Here is a 12,249-nt window from a genome sequence, read left to right as displayed (position 1 = left end):
ATCACAATGCTGAGACCTCTGCCTAGGCCAAGGAAGTCCTAGAGTTGTGGATGCAATATGGCTGACAGGCTCAACAGCTAAACACTAAAATTTACATGAACACCAAGACAATGAGTGACAGAGTCATCCCAGATTCCTGCCTGCTGACACACTCAGTGCTGAGCAGGAGAGAAGCCATCAAAGGCTCTATGTAAGGCTGAAAGACAAAACCAAAGTCTACACCTCAGCGTCTATGTTGTGCTCTCACGCTCTGGGCTACACTATACTCTGAAATATTTCACATGTTGTTTCATCCTTGAGAAAACAACAATGTGTCTGGTGTGTTCCTGTTGTGAGTAAGCTGTGGCTACCAACATTCAATATGTTAAGAAGGCATTAGAACCATGAGAGCTGGAATAAAAAATGGTAGACATTTTCATCTTTGTATACGCAGCATACCTACATAAAAAGGAAAAAAAAAATCTATATTTATTCTCTCCCCCCCCCCCTTTCTCCAAGTCCATATAAGTGATAGCAGTTAGCATCAGTGTGAACCGCATGTGCATCTTAAGAAAAAGAATGCAACCTTCAATCCCAGAGAATTTCCAACTCATCAGTTAGGATGGATGACATTATCTTGCAGGTGTATGATTTCCAGAGGGCTTTCATAGGCCTCATGTATTAGAGGTAGAAGAGTATTTACTGAATTGAACTGTCATTATTAATACAGTTGGATCTTCAAGATACCCATATTAATTTGGAGAGGAAGAATATGAAATGTTCCAGTTTGACAAACAAAGGAAGCTGAATGTCAGAAAGTTGAAGGGGTTTGCCTAGTATTATTTTCAGTTAAACGTGGAGTATGGGTTTGAATTCAGCCTTTTGAATTCTAAAATCAAGACTTTACACCAGCACTGCCCACCCCATGTTTCACAGGCCTATAAAAAGACAGAGGACACTGGATAGCTGTACTGGTTGGTATACATCATCAGAAAGGAAGGAGCCTGAAGACCCAACCTCAGGACAACCCATTTTAGGAATACCTTAAAAACCAGCTAAAAAACAAACAACTAAAATTACCAAGGGAACAGAAAGATTCTCTTTAAAAGTTTGTTGTGGAAGCTAAGTGTTGTTGGTGCACACCTTTAACCCCAGCACTTGCGAGGCAGAGGCAGATGGATCTTGGAGCTCGAGGCCAGTTTGGTCTACAGAGTGAGTTCAAGGACAGCCAAGGACACACAGAGAAACCCTACCTTGAAAAACAAACAAAAATTTTCTTGTGAAAGAAGAAAATGGAGGCAAGCAGGCCTTACTGACAAAAACACAGGTAACTCCAAGCCAGAGAATAAATGCCTCTTAAAATAAGTGTCAAAAACAAGAAGATCCAAGAGGATTCACTTCTCTATGTTTATTTACTTTATAAGACGATAGAAACACAAAAATTGAAATAATATATAATGGTTTAAAACTTAGCAAATATAGATAAGATTTGTACTTTTTGTTGTCTGTAACATTACAATAAAAAAAATTGAAAAGAGCCACATTTTTTGTTTGTTTAGATTTGAGACAGAATCTCACTATGTAAGACTTGCTAGCCTAGAACTTGCAATGTAGACCAGGCTAGCCTTGAACTCACAGAGATCTGTTGCCTCTCCTGAGTGCTGGGATTAAAGGTATGCAACACCACACCCAGCAAAAACCATATATATTAGTTGAAATTAATTTAAAACATAACAACAGGGGCTAGGAAGATGATTCAGTAGTGTTTGCTGCGCAAGCAAAAAGACCTAAATTTGGATCCCTAATACTCATGTAAAAAACAGAGCACCAAGGCACATGCCTACAACCCTAGTCCTGGGAAAGCAAAGACAGAAAGATTGCTGGAGCTTGGTGGCCAGCTAAAACTGGTTAACTTGATGAGTTTTAACCTCTCTTAAAAATAAGGTAGCTAGCCATAAAGGAAAATACCCAAGTTACTCTTGCCTCCATACATGTGTGTAGCTAACACACACACACACACACACACACACACACACACACACTTTAGTTGACACTACAAATAATTGCCTTAGCATACACAAAATCTAGGGTTCAACCCTAGCATATCACACATACACATATATCTCTGTCACACACATACACACCCGCCATTTTAATAAAAGATTAGGGAAAAAGTAAGAGAATAAAGTGAGAAATTAAGTAGTTTTACATAAATGTCCAAGGCTAATCTGGTTCAAAGCCTACTAAATGCTATTTAACATGAAACGTTACCAAAAATGCACAGCTTCCTTCCATTAGGGTTCCATAATCCCTGCAAACCTTCTTATAGTCATTTTTGGCCTAGGAGGCTAATATATCAAACACAGTTTTTTTTTTTCCTTCCAGTGAAAAGCAGAAAACATGTTGTACTAAACTAATGGGAAAGTAATGGGGAAAAGCTAGCTAGCAGAGACTGAAGGCATGGCTCCAGACAGGCCTTTGGAGGTCGGGCCTACCTGGTCTGCACAGGTCTCCATGCTGCTCCTTTTCACTGGCGTAGACCTCCATGCACCAAGCATGGTATGCAAATGAGAAGAGATCTTCTATTTTACCAGGTGGTCGGATTGCATTGTTCAATCTCTTAAGCCAATCTTGACACTGCTCAAAGGTTGGGAACTGACACCTTTGCAAAGCAAAACAGGTATAAATATCATCAGGTGCCAGCATTTCAAAAGTGTCTATTCATAATAAAGACGAGTAAAGAAGAGGTCACAGACAGTTTTACTACTATTTACAATAAAAACAGATGCAACACATTTCAGCCAATGGTACAAAAGAAAAAAAGAAATTGGACATACGAAAAATCTATTATTTTGATCTAATGACTCTCTTCTAAAAGTAATTAATAGTGATTATCAAATAAAGTACTAGTTTGTCTCTTTGATGATCAGGTCTCACCCTACTTCTTTAGCTTGTTTTACAGTTACCTCTCTTAAGAAATATATTTAGAAAAACCCTTTTTCTTTTGCTGTGCTATAATAGGCCACCCTAAAAAACAGACCACAATACTATCCATAGCCAGTTGGGAGATGATTTCAAAACTGGGCTACTTAGCAATCAGGACCAACAGATCCAAAATAAGGCAGAGGACACATAAAAATTCAGCAGCAACCATACAGAGAACAAAACAGATCTATTACAAATAGAAATGTTCAGTATATACCATTAAAGGGTTAAAGTAATTAGTACAAATGAATTTTTGAGGGCTTTTCTCTTTATTTTTAAATGTAGTGCTAAAAACTGAAACTAAGCAAACGTTTAAATCTGAGTGGCTGTCAGTTATCTATCAAAAGTATAGTATGTGTGGTGGCTCGTTCCTGTAATCTCAGTACTTAGAAAGCTGAAACAGGAGTATTGCAATAAGTCTCAGACCACCTTGGGCTCTACAGAGAGTTTCAGGAAGACAAACACGAGCAGCTAAAAAGGTATGTTAAATGTTTGCCTTAACAAGGTCCCTAAAGCCTTCCTGTGTCCCAGTAAATGTGGTTCATCAACATGATAACACAGTGTTTATTAGTATCTCAAAACAGATCAAAGGAGTAAAGTAAAAATGTCAGGTACATATCTAGAACTGCTAAATTAAAAACATACTTTGGGCATCATTTTACAACCATTAGAGTTAAAATTAGGTTTATTAAAATCATGAATGAATGCTAAAGTTAGAGAAATTTTGATGAGAAACAAGACACCTGTATTTTCTCAAAATGTTTCCCATAGATAGTTTATTAGTTACAAGAAATTATACAGAAATTGAGTAACACTTTGACTGGACTAATCAAAACTCATCAATAAGAGACAAATGAATTGACTGTCTCTGGATGTAACACAACACCTTGAAAAGGGGTGGGTGTGTGTGTGTATGTGTGTGTGTGTGTGTGTGTGTGTGTGTGTGTGTGTATCCCAGTTGCCGACACCTAACTTTAATTTTGAGGAAACTCTAGATATGCTTAATCTGAGAAACAATCTATTAAATCAGAAAATTATATTATCTGGGGGCTGGAGAGATGGCTCAGCAGTTAAGAGCACTGACTGCTCTTCCAAAGGTCCTGAGTTCAAATACAGATGGTGGTGGCTCACAACCATCTGTAATGAGATCTGATGCCCTCTTCTGGTGTGTCTGAAGACAGCTACAGTATACTTACATATAATAAATAAATCTTTAAAAAAAAAAGAAAACTATATTATCAGAACATCTCTGGAGCAGGACAGTACATTTGGTAAACATATTGTCAAAGTAAAATTGTGAAACTGACAATGATGTACTACTGGTTATAAGAAAATATTCTATTGCTAGGAAAGCTGGGGGGGGATGCTTTGATTGAGAATCTGTTTATTGATGCTAAAGGTCTTCACCCCCAATTAGTTTTTGATCTACCAATAAAGATGTCAGTGGCCAATGGCTGGGCAGAAAGAAAGATGCAGGACTTCCAGGTTCCCACATGCTAGGAAAGAGGAGAGAATCAAGATACTCAGGGAAGGGACAGACTCAGGAAACTACAGGGAAGATTTTCTAGAATGTAGAAGGAAAGGGAAAGCAAGCAAGACCAATGGGCTTCATAATAGGTAACTGAGCAACTAAGCTGAGGGCAGATTTAGAGGTGTTGAACAAGGAGTGAAGGTAAGAGCACAATAATTGAGGAAAGCTTTAAAAAGCCCAGTCACAAAGCCAATAAGCCAATTTTAAAATGAGCTAATATATGTATGTCTTTTATCCGAGGATCTGAGATAGCTTCTGGGTGGGTACATGCACGTGACTGGCTGAAAAACACACACACACATGTACGCACACACACACAAACTCTCATATGCACAAACACACACAAATATGTGCACACACACATTCACACGCGCACACACACACACAAAGCTCTGCAAATAATAAAGTAAATTGGGGTAAATTTTTAACAGGGATAAATGGTATACTACTGTACTGTTTTAGTTTTTATGTGTGTTATATATTTAAAATTAATTCCAAGTAAAATGTTACCAATATGCATTAAAAATAAAATATTCCAGGCACTAATTACTCAGAAATTATTCTAATAAAGTTGATCTTCAGGAGATATTTTCCTAACAAAATATGTAACAACTCTTTAAAGAATATTTTCCCTAATACTTCACAGCCTCACAAACACACCACCTACCTGATAACTTTGCAGTCTTTGCATGTCAAATGAAGCTGAAATATATCACGACATTCAACGCTTTCTATAAGCTGTAATGGAACCTGCAAAAATCAGAAAGGATAAAGTTCTCTTAGTCAAAAAGGCACTGACTTTGAAGATACATTAAGACCAATTGATAAACAGGGGAAGAAGCAAACAAAATTTCAAATTTAGCTGGATCAGTAGTGATTTACTAAAGAGAGGATTAGTTTCCCTTTTCCTAACCAGTGACCTAAAGTCACAGCATGATGACCACAGAGAGGAGGCATGGATTCTGGAAGAGAAAAGGAAATAAATCCTTGAGTATCAAACCCACAAGTTCATTTCTCATGGCACTACTAAAAATGCTATGATATATAATAACACAAAAGTTTTGACTAAGTTGAAGGCACTAAACAAAAGCACTCAAGGCTGAGTACAAATAAGAATGGATGTATTCCCTGTCCCAGGTAGCAGAGTATATATCATGCCTCAGTTCTTAGCAAAGGGGTCTTCTGGAAGCCTAATTGCCTATAGGTTACAAGACAAAGACGGCACAGCAGTAGTCACTGGTCAGGGACTCTGATCAGTAGAATAGATCACAGATATCAGGAAGTCTCACAGCAGTCAAAGAACCTAAAAGAGGCTAGATCCAACATGTTCCAAAAGCTGAAGAGCCTTTTGGCAAGCAGGAATTACAATAGTCCTACTCCCCGCCAACTAGGCCACCAGGCTCCACACAACAATAGTGAACAGAGATCAGATATGCCAATGAGACAGTAGAAAAACTTCTGAAGTATGTAAATGACCCTAAAGCTACCTCCAACTCAAACAAAAGCAATTTCCAAACAACATGTGATAAATTATGAAATTCTTTTTGTTTTTGTTTTTTGAGACAGGGTTTTCTCTGTGTAGCTATGGCTATCCTGAAACTCATTCTGTAGACCAGGCTGGTCTCAGTCTCAGAGCTTCTCCTGCCTCTGCCTCTTGAGTCTTGGGATTAAAAGTGTCTGCCACTACCATCTGGCTCATTTAAAAGAGAAAGAGAGGGAGAACGATAAAGAAAGAGAGAGATGCCAGGCAGTGGTGGCGCACGCCTTTAATCCCAGCGCTTGGGGGGCAGAGGCAGGCGGATTTCTGAGTTCAAGGCCAGCCTGGTCTACAGAGAGAGTTCCAGGACAGCCAGGGATACACAGAGAAACCCTGTCTCAAAAAAAAAAAAAAAAAGAAAGAAAGAAAAAAGAAAGAGAGAGAGGAGGAAGAAGGGAGGGAGGGAGGTAGGTTGGTTCTTATGCATCCCAGGCTGGCCTTAAAACTCCCTATGTCACTGAAGACTGTAGGGAGCCGGCATTCGCCATGGCAAGATAACGCCTACTTCCGCTGTCAAGTAAACAACTGTTTGCGCATGTGCGTAGAGAACTGTTTGCACATGTGCGTAGAGTGAAAAGACGCCATGTCACGGCCCATTCTGGGGTGTCACGTAGGGTAATGAGCGAACAGCCAATCATGGGCAGACACACCGCACTGTGGTGTATATAAGCAGTGCGGATTACTGGCTCGGTCTCTTTTTCCCTCTGGGAGAGGGCAGTAAACCGTCGTCGCTGCAGAAGGAACCTAGTGTGTCTGCATGTCTTCTTCCCAGCGAGACGACTGCGCGGGCTACAGAAAACAACCTTCAATTTTTGACTCACTTGCCTTCCCAAGTGCTTGTGAATTGCTAGCATTACAACCCAGTACCACCATGGCTTGTTTATGTGATATGGCATCCAACCGAGGGTTTGATGCATGCTAGGCAAGTATTTCTCCAAGTGAGTTACATCCACCCGAGTGCATTCTTAACACCTTGGGGGAAAATGGCTTACTTGTCCATAACACTGTATAAGCCCAGTCAGAATGGGCTATAGGAGCTACAAGTAGCATTCCAACAATTTGTTTAGGTTTGTTCAGGTGGAGGCACAAGAACAACCCAAAGTGTTGGCTGCACAGGGTGACCCAAGTCAGTCCTGCCACTTTCAGAGCTGACTTACTACAACTCTGACCTACCATGCAGCTGCCAGAATCAGCAGAGATCCCTCAGAACAAGAATGCTGGGCCAAAAAGAAGTCCAGGGCTAGAAGACTGAAACACAGAAACAGAAACTGGGGCACAGATTGGAAAAGAACAGCAAACCAAGTAATATTCAGATAAGCCTGGAAGTTTTTGTCTCAGGGTGAAAGACTTGTTTCTAAGTATATAATCTATTACAACTCTCTCACAACTGTAATAGAACAGGAGTAAGAGGAATACTATGCATTCTTGCTTATATTCCAAGAAAACAAGCTTTGGCATTCTGCTTGTTTAAACCTTTAACCCCGAGGTGCTGCATGAGAAACTGCAGCTGATGCAGCTAAAATTTCATTCAAGAGCCTGTAAATCTAGGGCAGGAGAGAAAGGGAGAGAATTATCAGTAAAGACAAAATTATCAAGAGCGAATAAAGAGATCAAGAGAAAGAGATTAGGGCAGGTATAGGTGCTTGCTGCCAAGCCTGACAAACTGAGTTCAAGGTTCACACAAAATAAAGAAGTATAATATTTTTAAAAAGAATACAAAATATAACACAAACTAGTTCTCAAGTAGTTCTACAGGTTCCCTATAAATAGACTGTTTTTTTGTTTTTTGTTTTTAAATGTGTTCCTGCAAGCTAGCCACCTTCTCCCTGTCCCTCAAAACATGGTGGGATCATTGGCCAGTTTGGCAAATGAAAGACCTATAAAGCTTTTACTTTCATTTGCAATTATGTGTATGCATATGTTTCTACATGTGGACATGTGGCTTTGAACACAACGCCCTCAGAGCCCAGAGGTGTTAGATCCTCTAGAACAGTTAGTTGTGAGCCACCCAAAAGTTGGATACTGGAGCTGAATTCAGGTCATTTGGATGGACAAGTTTGTGCTCTTAACCACTAAGCCATGGAAGAAGATGATGGAAGGAAGAAGGAAGAAGGATGAGAAAAAGGAGGAGGAGGAGGAAGAGGAGAAGGCTGATTCTTGGGTCCAAATCAATTGGAATCAGGGTGTGGAAAAATGCAGATTTTTTTTTTTATTTCATGTGTACAGGTATTCTATTTGCATACCATATTCATGCAGTACCCTCAGAGGCAAGAAAGAATATCAGATCTAGAGTTACAGATGGCTGTGAGCCACTGTGTTGGTGATGGGAACCAAACTCAAGTTCTCTGCTAGAACAACAAATGCTCTTACCCCCAGCCTCCTTAGCCCTGCAAAACATCAAATTTCAATTCACAGATTGTTACATGCAAGAGTAGCATTAATAAAACAAGAGACACCTGGTTCTGTAACAATGGAGCCTCCCTTCCTGTTTTTATTAAGGCCCCAGGCTCCCCTCCACTTCCTTTAAGAGGGAGAACTGGCCACCTTTCCCAAGGTTTACATCACTGCTCCAGCTTGCCCAACTTCCCACACACATCAAATACAAAACCAAAAGGCCTCACAGTCTTTACCATCTCCCATATCTAACACACAACCTGACCAAGAAACAAAGGTTTATAGTCATTTCTTCTTAAAACTCAGTCTGCATTCTTTCCTATGTTTTATTTATTATTCTGGGCATACACACTCATGCACCCATGCAAGCACCACAGCAGGCATACAAGGCTCAGAGACTACAGGGAATTGGTTCTCTCCTTCCACCTTAACGTGGGTTTCAGGGACTCAGGTCAGCAGGCTTGTCCACCAACTACCTTTAGCTGCTGAGCCATCTCTTCTACCCTCTGTCCACATTTAAAAAAATTATGTATTTTATGTATTATGTAAGTGCTCTGTCTAAATGCAAGACTGCACACAAGAGGGAATAGGATTCCATTACAAACAGTTGTGAGCTGCCATGTGGGTACCGGGAACTGAACTCAGGACCTCTGGAAGAGTAGCCAGCTAGACCATCTTACAGTACCTCAGTCTACATTTTTAAAGGTCGTAACTCCACTGCTTATGTATAAACTGTGGGCTTTATCTACACCCCCACAAAATATTCCCTTAAGAACACAATGCACTGGTAAAAAAGAAGAGACTCATGCAGTGGAGACATGATTGCAAGGTAAATATCCAACACTCACGACCAACTTGTTCCAAATAGTGAAGCTGCCATCACCTGAGAGTCTCAGCCATTCACTGGGGTTTTAGAAGCAGCAGACTGTGAATCAGTCTGTCAAATTACACAACAAAACCTGTTTTAAGCGTTCATAAATCCTACCTGAACACTTATTTGTAAGCTTCAAAGAAATATAATTTAGGAAAAATAAAGATTGCATATAACAGGAATACTACAAATAGACTATCACAGAGGTACTTCACCCTAGGAACTGTAAACCTGATGCTTACCGAGACTGTGTAGATTAAAGTAATAGTGCATATAGTATCCAAACCTATAAACATTCAATGTGCTGTGAAATTAAGAGAATATTTGATATTGGGTAGCTATTTAAAACTTAATGGCAAATAATTTTCTGAAGTACTAAATAATGCAAAGTGGGTCATGCCACAATAGAGATAGCCATTTGGGTTCTAATGGCTTAAATGTGCATGATTTAGATAAAATAACCTTTAATAGGGGTATCTTGATTTCCTGTTTTTTGCTGCTAATACTTATCTATTGAAGAAGATAGAGCAGAGGGATGCAGAGAGAGAGGCGACCCCTGTCAATCTTCTGGTCTCCATCCATTGAGTATTTGCTGCAAGAGGAGCCAGCCTTTTTTCTTCCTGACTTCAGGCTTCAGGAACCCTTGCACTAACTTGGGCTCTCTTAATAGGAAATGTTCATAGCCCCTACAATGTCAAGATAATTTTGCACAACCATTTTTTTCTGGGGTTTATCTGCTTAAAGAGCCACTGGAGTAACTTTATCCAGTATGATGATCTGTAGTGAGCTCAAAGAACATCTCTTCATTTATTGTTAAGACACAAGAAATGATCTCAACTGAAGCAGCTGCTAACTACTAATAGTGAGGGAGCAAGGGAAAGGCCTGTACAATCTTTACACCTTTATAAAGCTTAATAATACAGCAGTGCCTGGTGTTTACTATTTATTATTAATTAAGAATGGATACCTCAGCAGACAAGATGCATTATTTTAAATAAGCATAAGAGTTTCTTCTTCTTTTTTTTTTTTAATTTCTTATTTATTATATGTTGCTGTCTTCAGACACACTAGAAGAGGGCGTCAGATCTCATTACGGATGGTTGTGAGCCACCATGTGGTTGCTGGGATTTGAACTCAGGACCTTTGGAAGAGCAGTCAGTGCTCTTACCCGCTAAGCCATCTCACCAGCTCCCAGCATAAGAGTTTCTTTATTTCTTTCTTCCTTTTTCTTCTTCTTCTTCTTTTTTTTTTTTTTTTTTTTTTTTCTTGGTTTTTCAAGACAGGGTTTCTCTGTGTAGCCCTGGTTGTCCTGGAACTCACTCTGTAGACCAGGCTGGCCTTGAACTCAGAATCTGCCTGCCTCTGCCTCCCAAGTGCTGGGATTAAAGGTGTGCACCACCACTGCCGGGCAGCACAAGAGCTTCTTATTAACCTGATAACCTTGAGCATGAAATTAACTGAGAAGAAAAAGCACAGCATACAACGCTCTCATACATCTAAGCCTGTATAACTCTCACCTCTTCATGTTCCTGTCTACCTTACAGGGAAAATGGCTGGTATCACTTACATTAACAAGAGACTCTTTAAACTTGATGTGAAGTCTGTAATTAGAAAGGGCAATGATGGCATCCTCAGCACGGCCCACGTACTCTGTGCTCTCTCCATGAAGTTCAAGGAAAGGAACCTGAAAAATAGAAGAAACCTTTCAGAGTTCCACAACAGAAAAAAAAGCCAAGTCTTGAAAAATAAGCCTGGCAAATAAACTGTCAGTAAGCAAACAGACAAAAACCCTCTGCCACACAAGTTAAAGCAAAAATCTAAAGGATGGCTTATAATTTATGTGCCCAAGTTATAGACTTCTAAGGAATAATGAGATAGTCATCTCAAACAATGAGCTTTTAAGAAATAACTTGCAAAAAGGAACAATGTTTTTCAGATTGCATTTTTATAAGTACAGTTTAAGGATTGTGTCTATTACACATTAACTTCAATCCACTAGTTTTGCTCCACCATTACTCTAAAGCTAAACACATATTACACAGTTTAGCATGGCCTATAATTACCTGGAGATTCTCATCCTCTCGAATCAACTGCTTCCTGGGAAAGATCTGATTGGCCTGGATGCATTCAAGGCTATGCCGCATCTCTTCATCCTGGAAAAATCCCACAATGTTTAATAATTTAAAAACTTCTACTAATCAACATCAAAAAATATTTGATTTTTCTGCTATGTCTACTATATAATTATAAAAATAACCCAATGACCATTTTGAAACAAGCAGAAGAGTTCAAGAAAAAATATCTCCCCAAGTGTTTCATCTGATTTATTACGTACTGCAACAGTTTGTAGAAGTGTTCTCCAAAGGCCTACATGTTAAAGGCTGTGGTACTAGCACAAAGGACTGTCAGCAGGGAGTTAGAAACTCTGAGAGGCAGGCCTTCTTCTCTGTTTCCTGGGCTCTACCAGATGAGTGGTCTTTTTCCATCATGTGTTCCCACCTTGATATACTGCCTCACACACCCAAAAGCCAGGAGTGGCTGACCAATACTGTTAACCAAAATAACCCTTTTCTCCTTTTGAGTTAACTTCTCTGAGGCATTTGTAATAAGAACACAGGTATGACTGATAAAGGTATTCCTAATCTGAGGACACACTGATGCAAATCGTATTAGGCATTACCAGACTATGAGAACCAAAAGGCTATTGGTATATCTGGTACATTTTTTAAAAAAAAAATACAAGAAGAGCTGGGCAGTGGTGGTGCACGCCTTTAATCCCAGCACTTGGGAGGCAGAGGCAGGTGGATTTCTGAGTTCGAGGCCAGCCTGGTCTATAGAGTGCGTTCCAAGACAGCCAGGGCTATACAGAAGAATCTCGTTCTTGAAAAAACAAAAACAAGCCGGGCGGTGGTGGCGCACGCCTTTAATCCCAGCACTTGGGAGGCAGAGGCA

At 39.8% G+C, this 12,249-nt stretch overlaps 1 protein-coding gene across 4 annotated transcripts in view; it reads right to left on the bottom strand.

The window, feature by feature from the left end:
* Positions 1-12,249, bottom strand: part of Mtmr3 (myotubularin related protein 3) — a 124,149-nt gene that overhangs the window by 35,435 nt on the left and 76,465 nt on the right. For all 4 annotated transcript variants that reach the window (XM_031339981.1, XM_031339984.1, XM_031339982.1 and 1 more), the window contains 4 exons: positions 11,361-11,450; positions 10,865-10,981; positions 5,163-5,245; positions 2,475-2,641 (listed from right to left, as the gene is read on the bottom strand). In XM_031339981.1, the coding sequence (XP_031195841.1) occupies positions 2,475-2,641; positions 5,163-5,245; positions 10,865-10,981; positions 11,361-11,450 (457 nt within the window). The remainder of the gene's footprint in view (positions 1-2,474; positions 2,642-5,162; positions 5,246-10,864; positions 10,982-11,360; positions 11,451-12,249) is intronic.

The sequence above is a fragment of the Mastomys coucha genome, unplaced genomic scaffold (assembly GCF_008632895.1).
Source record: "Mastomys coucha isolate ucsf_1 unplaced genomic scaffold, UCSF_Mcou_1 pScaffold22, whole genome shotgun sequence".
Classification (NCBI taxonomy): domain Eukaryota; kingdom Metazoa; phylum Chordata; class Mammalia; order Rodentia; family Muridae; genus Mastomys; species Mastomys coucha.
This window is presented reverse-complemented; position numbering and strand designations above follow the sequence as displayed.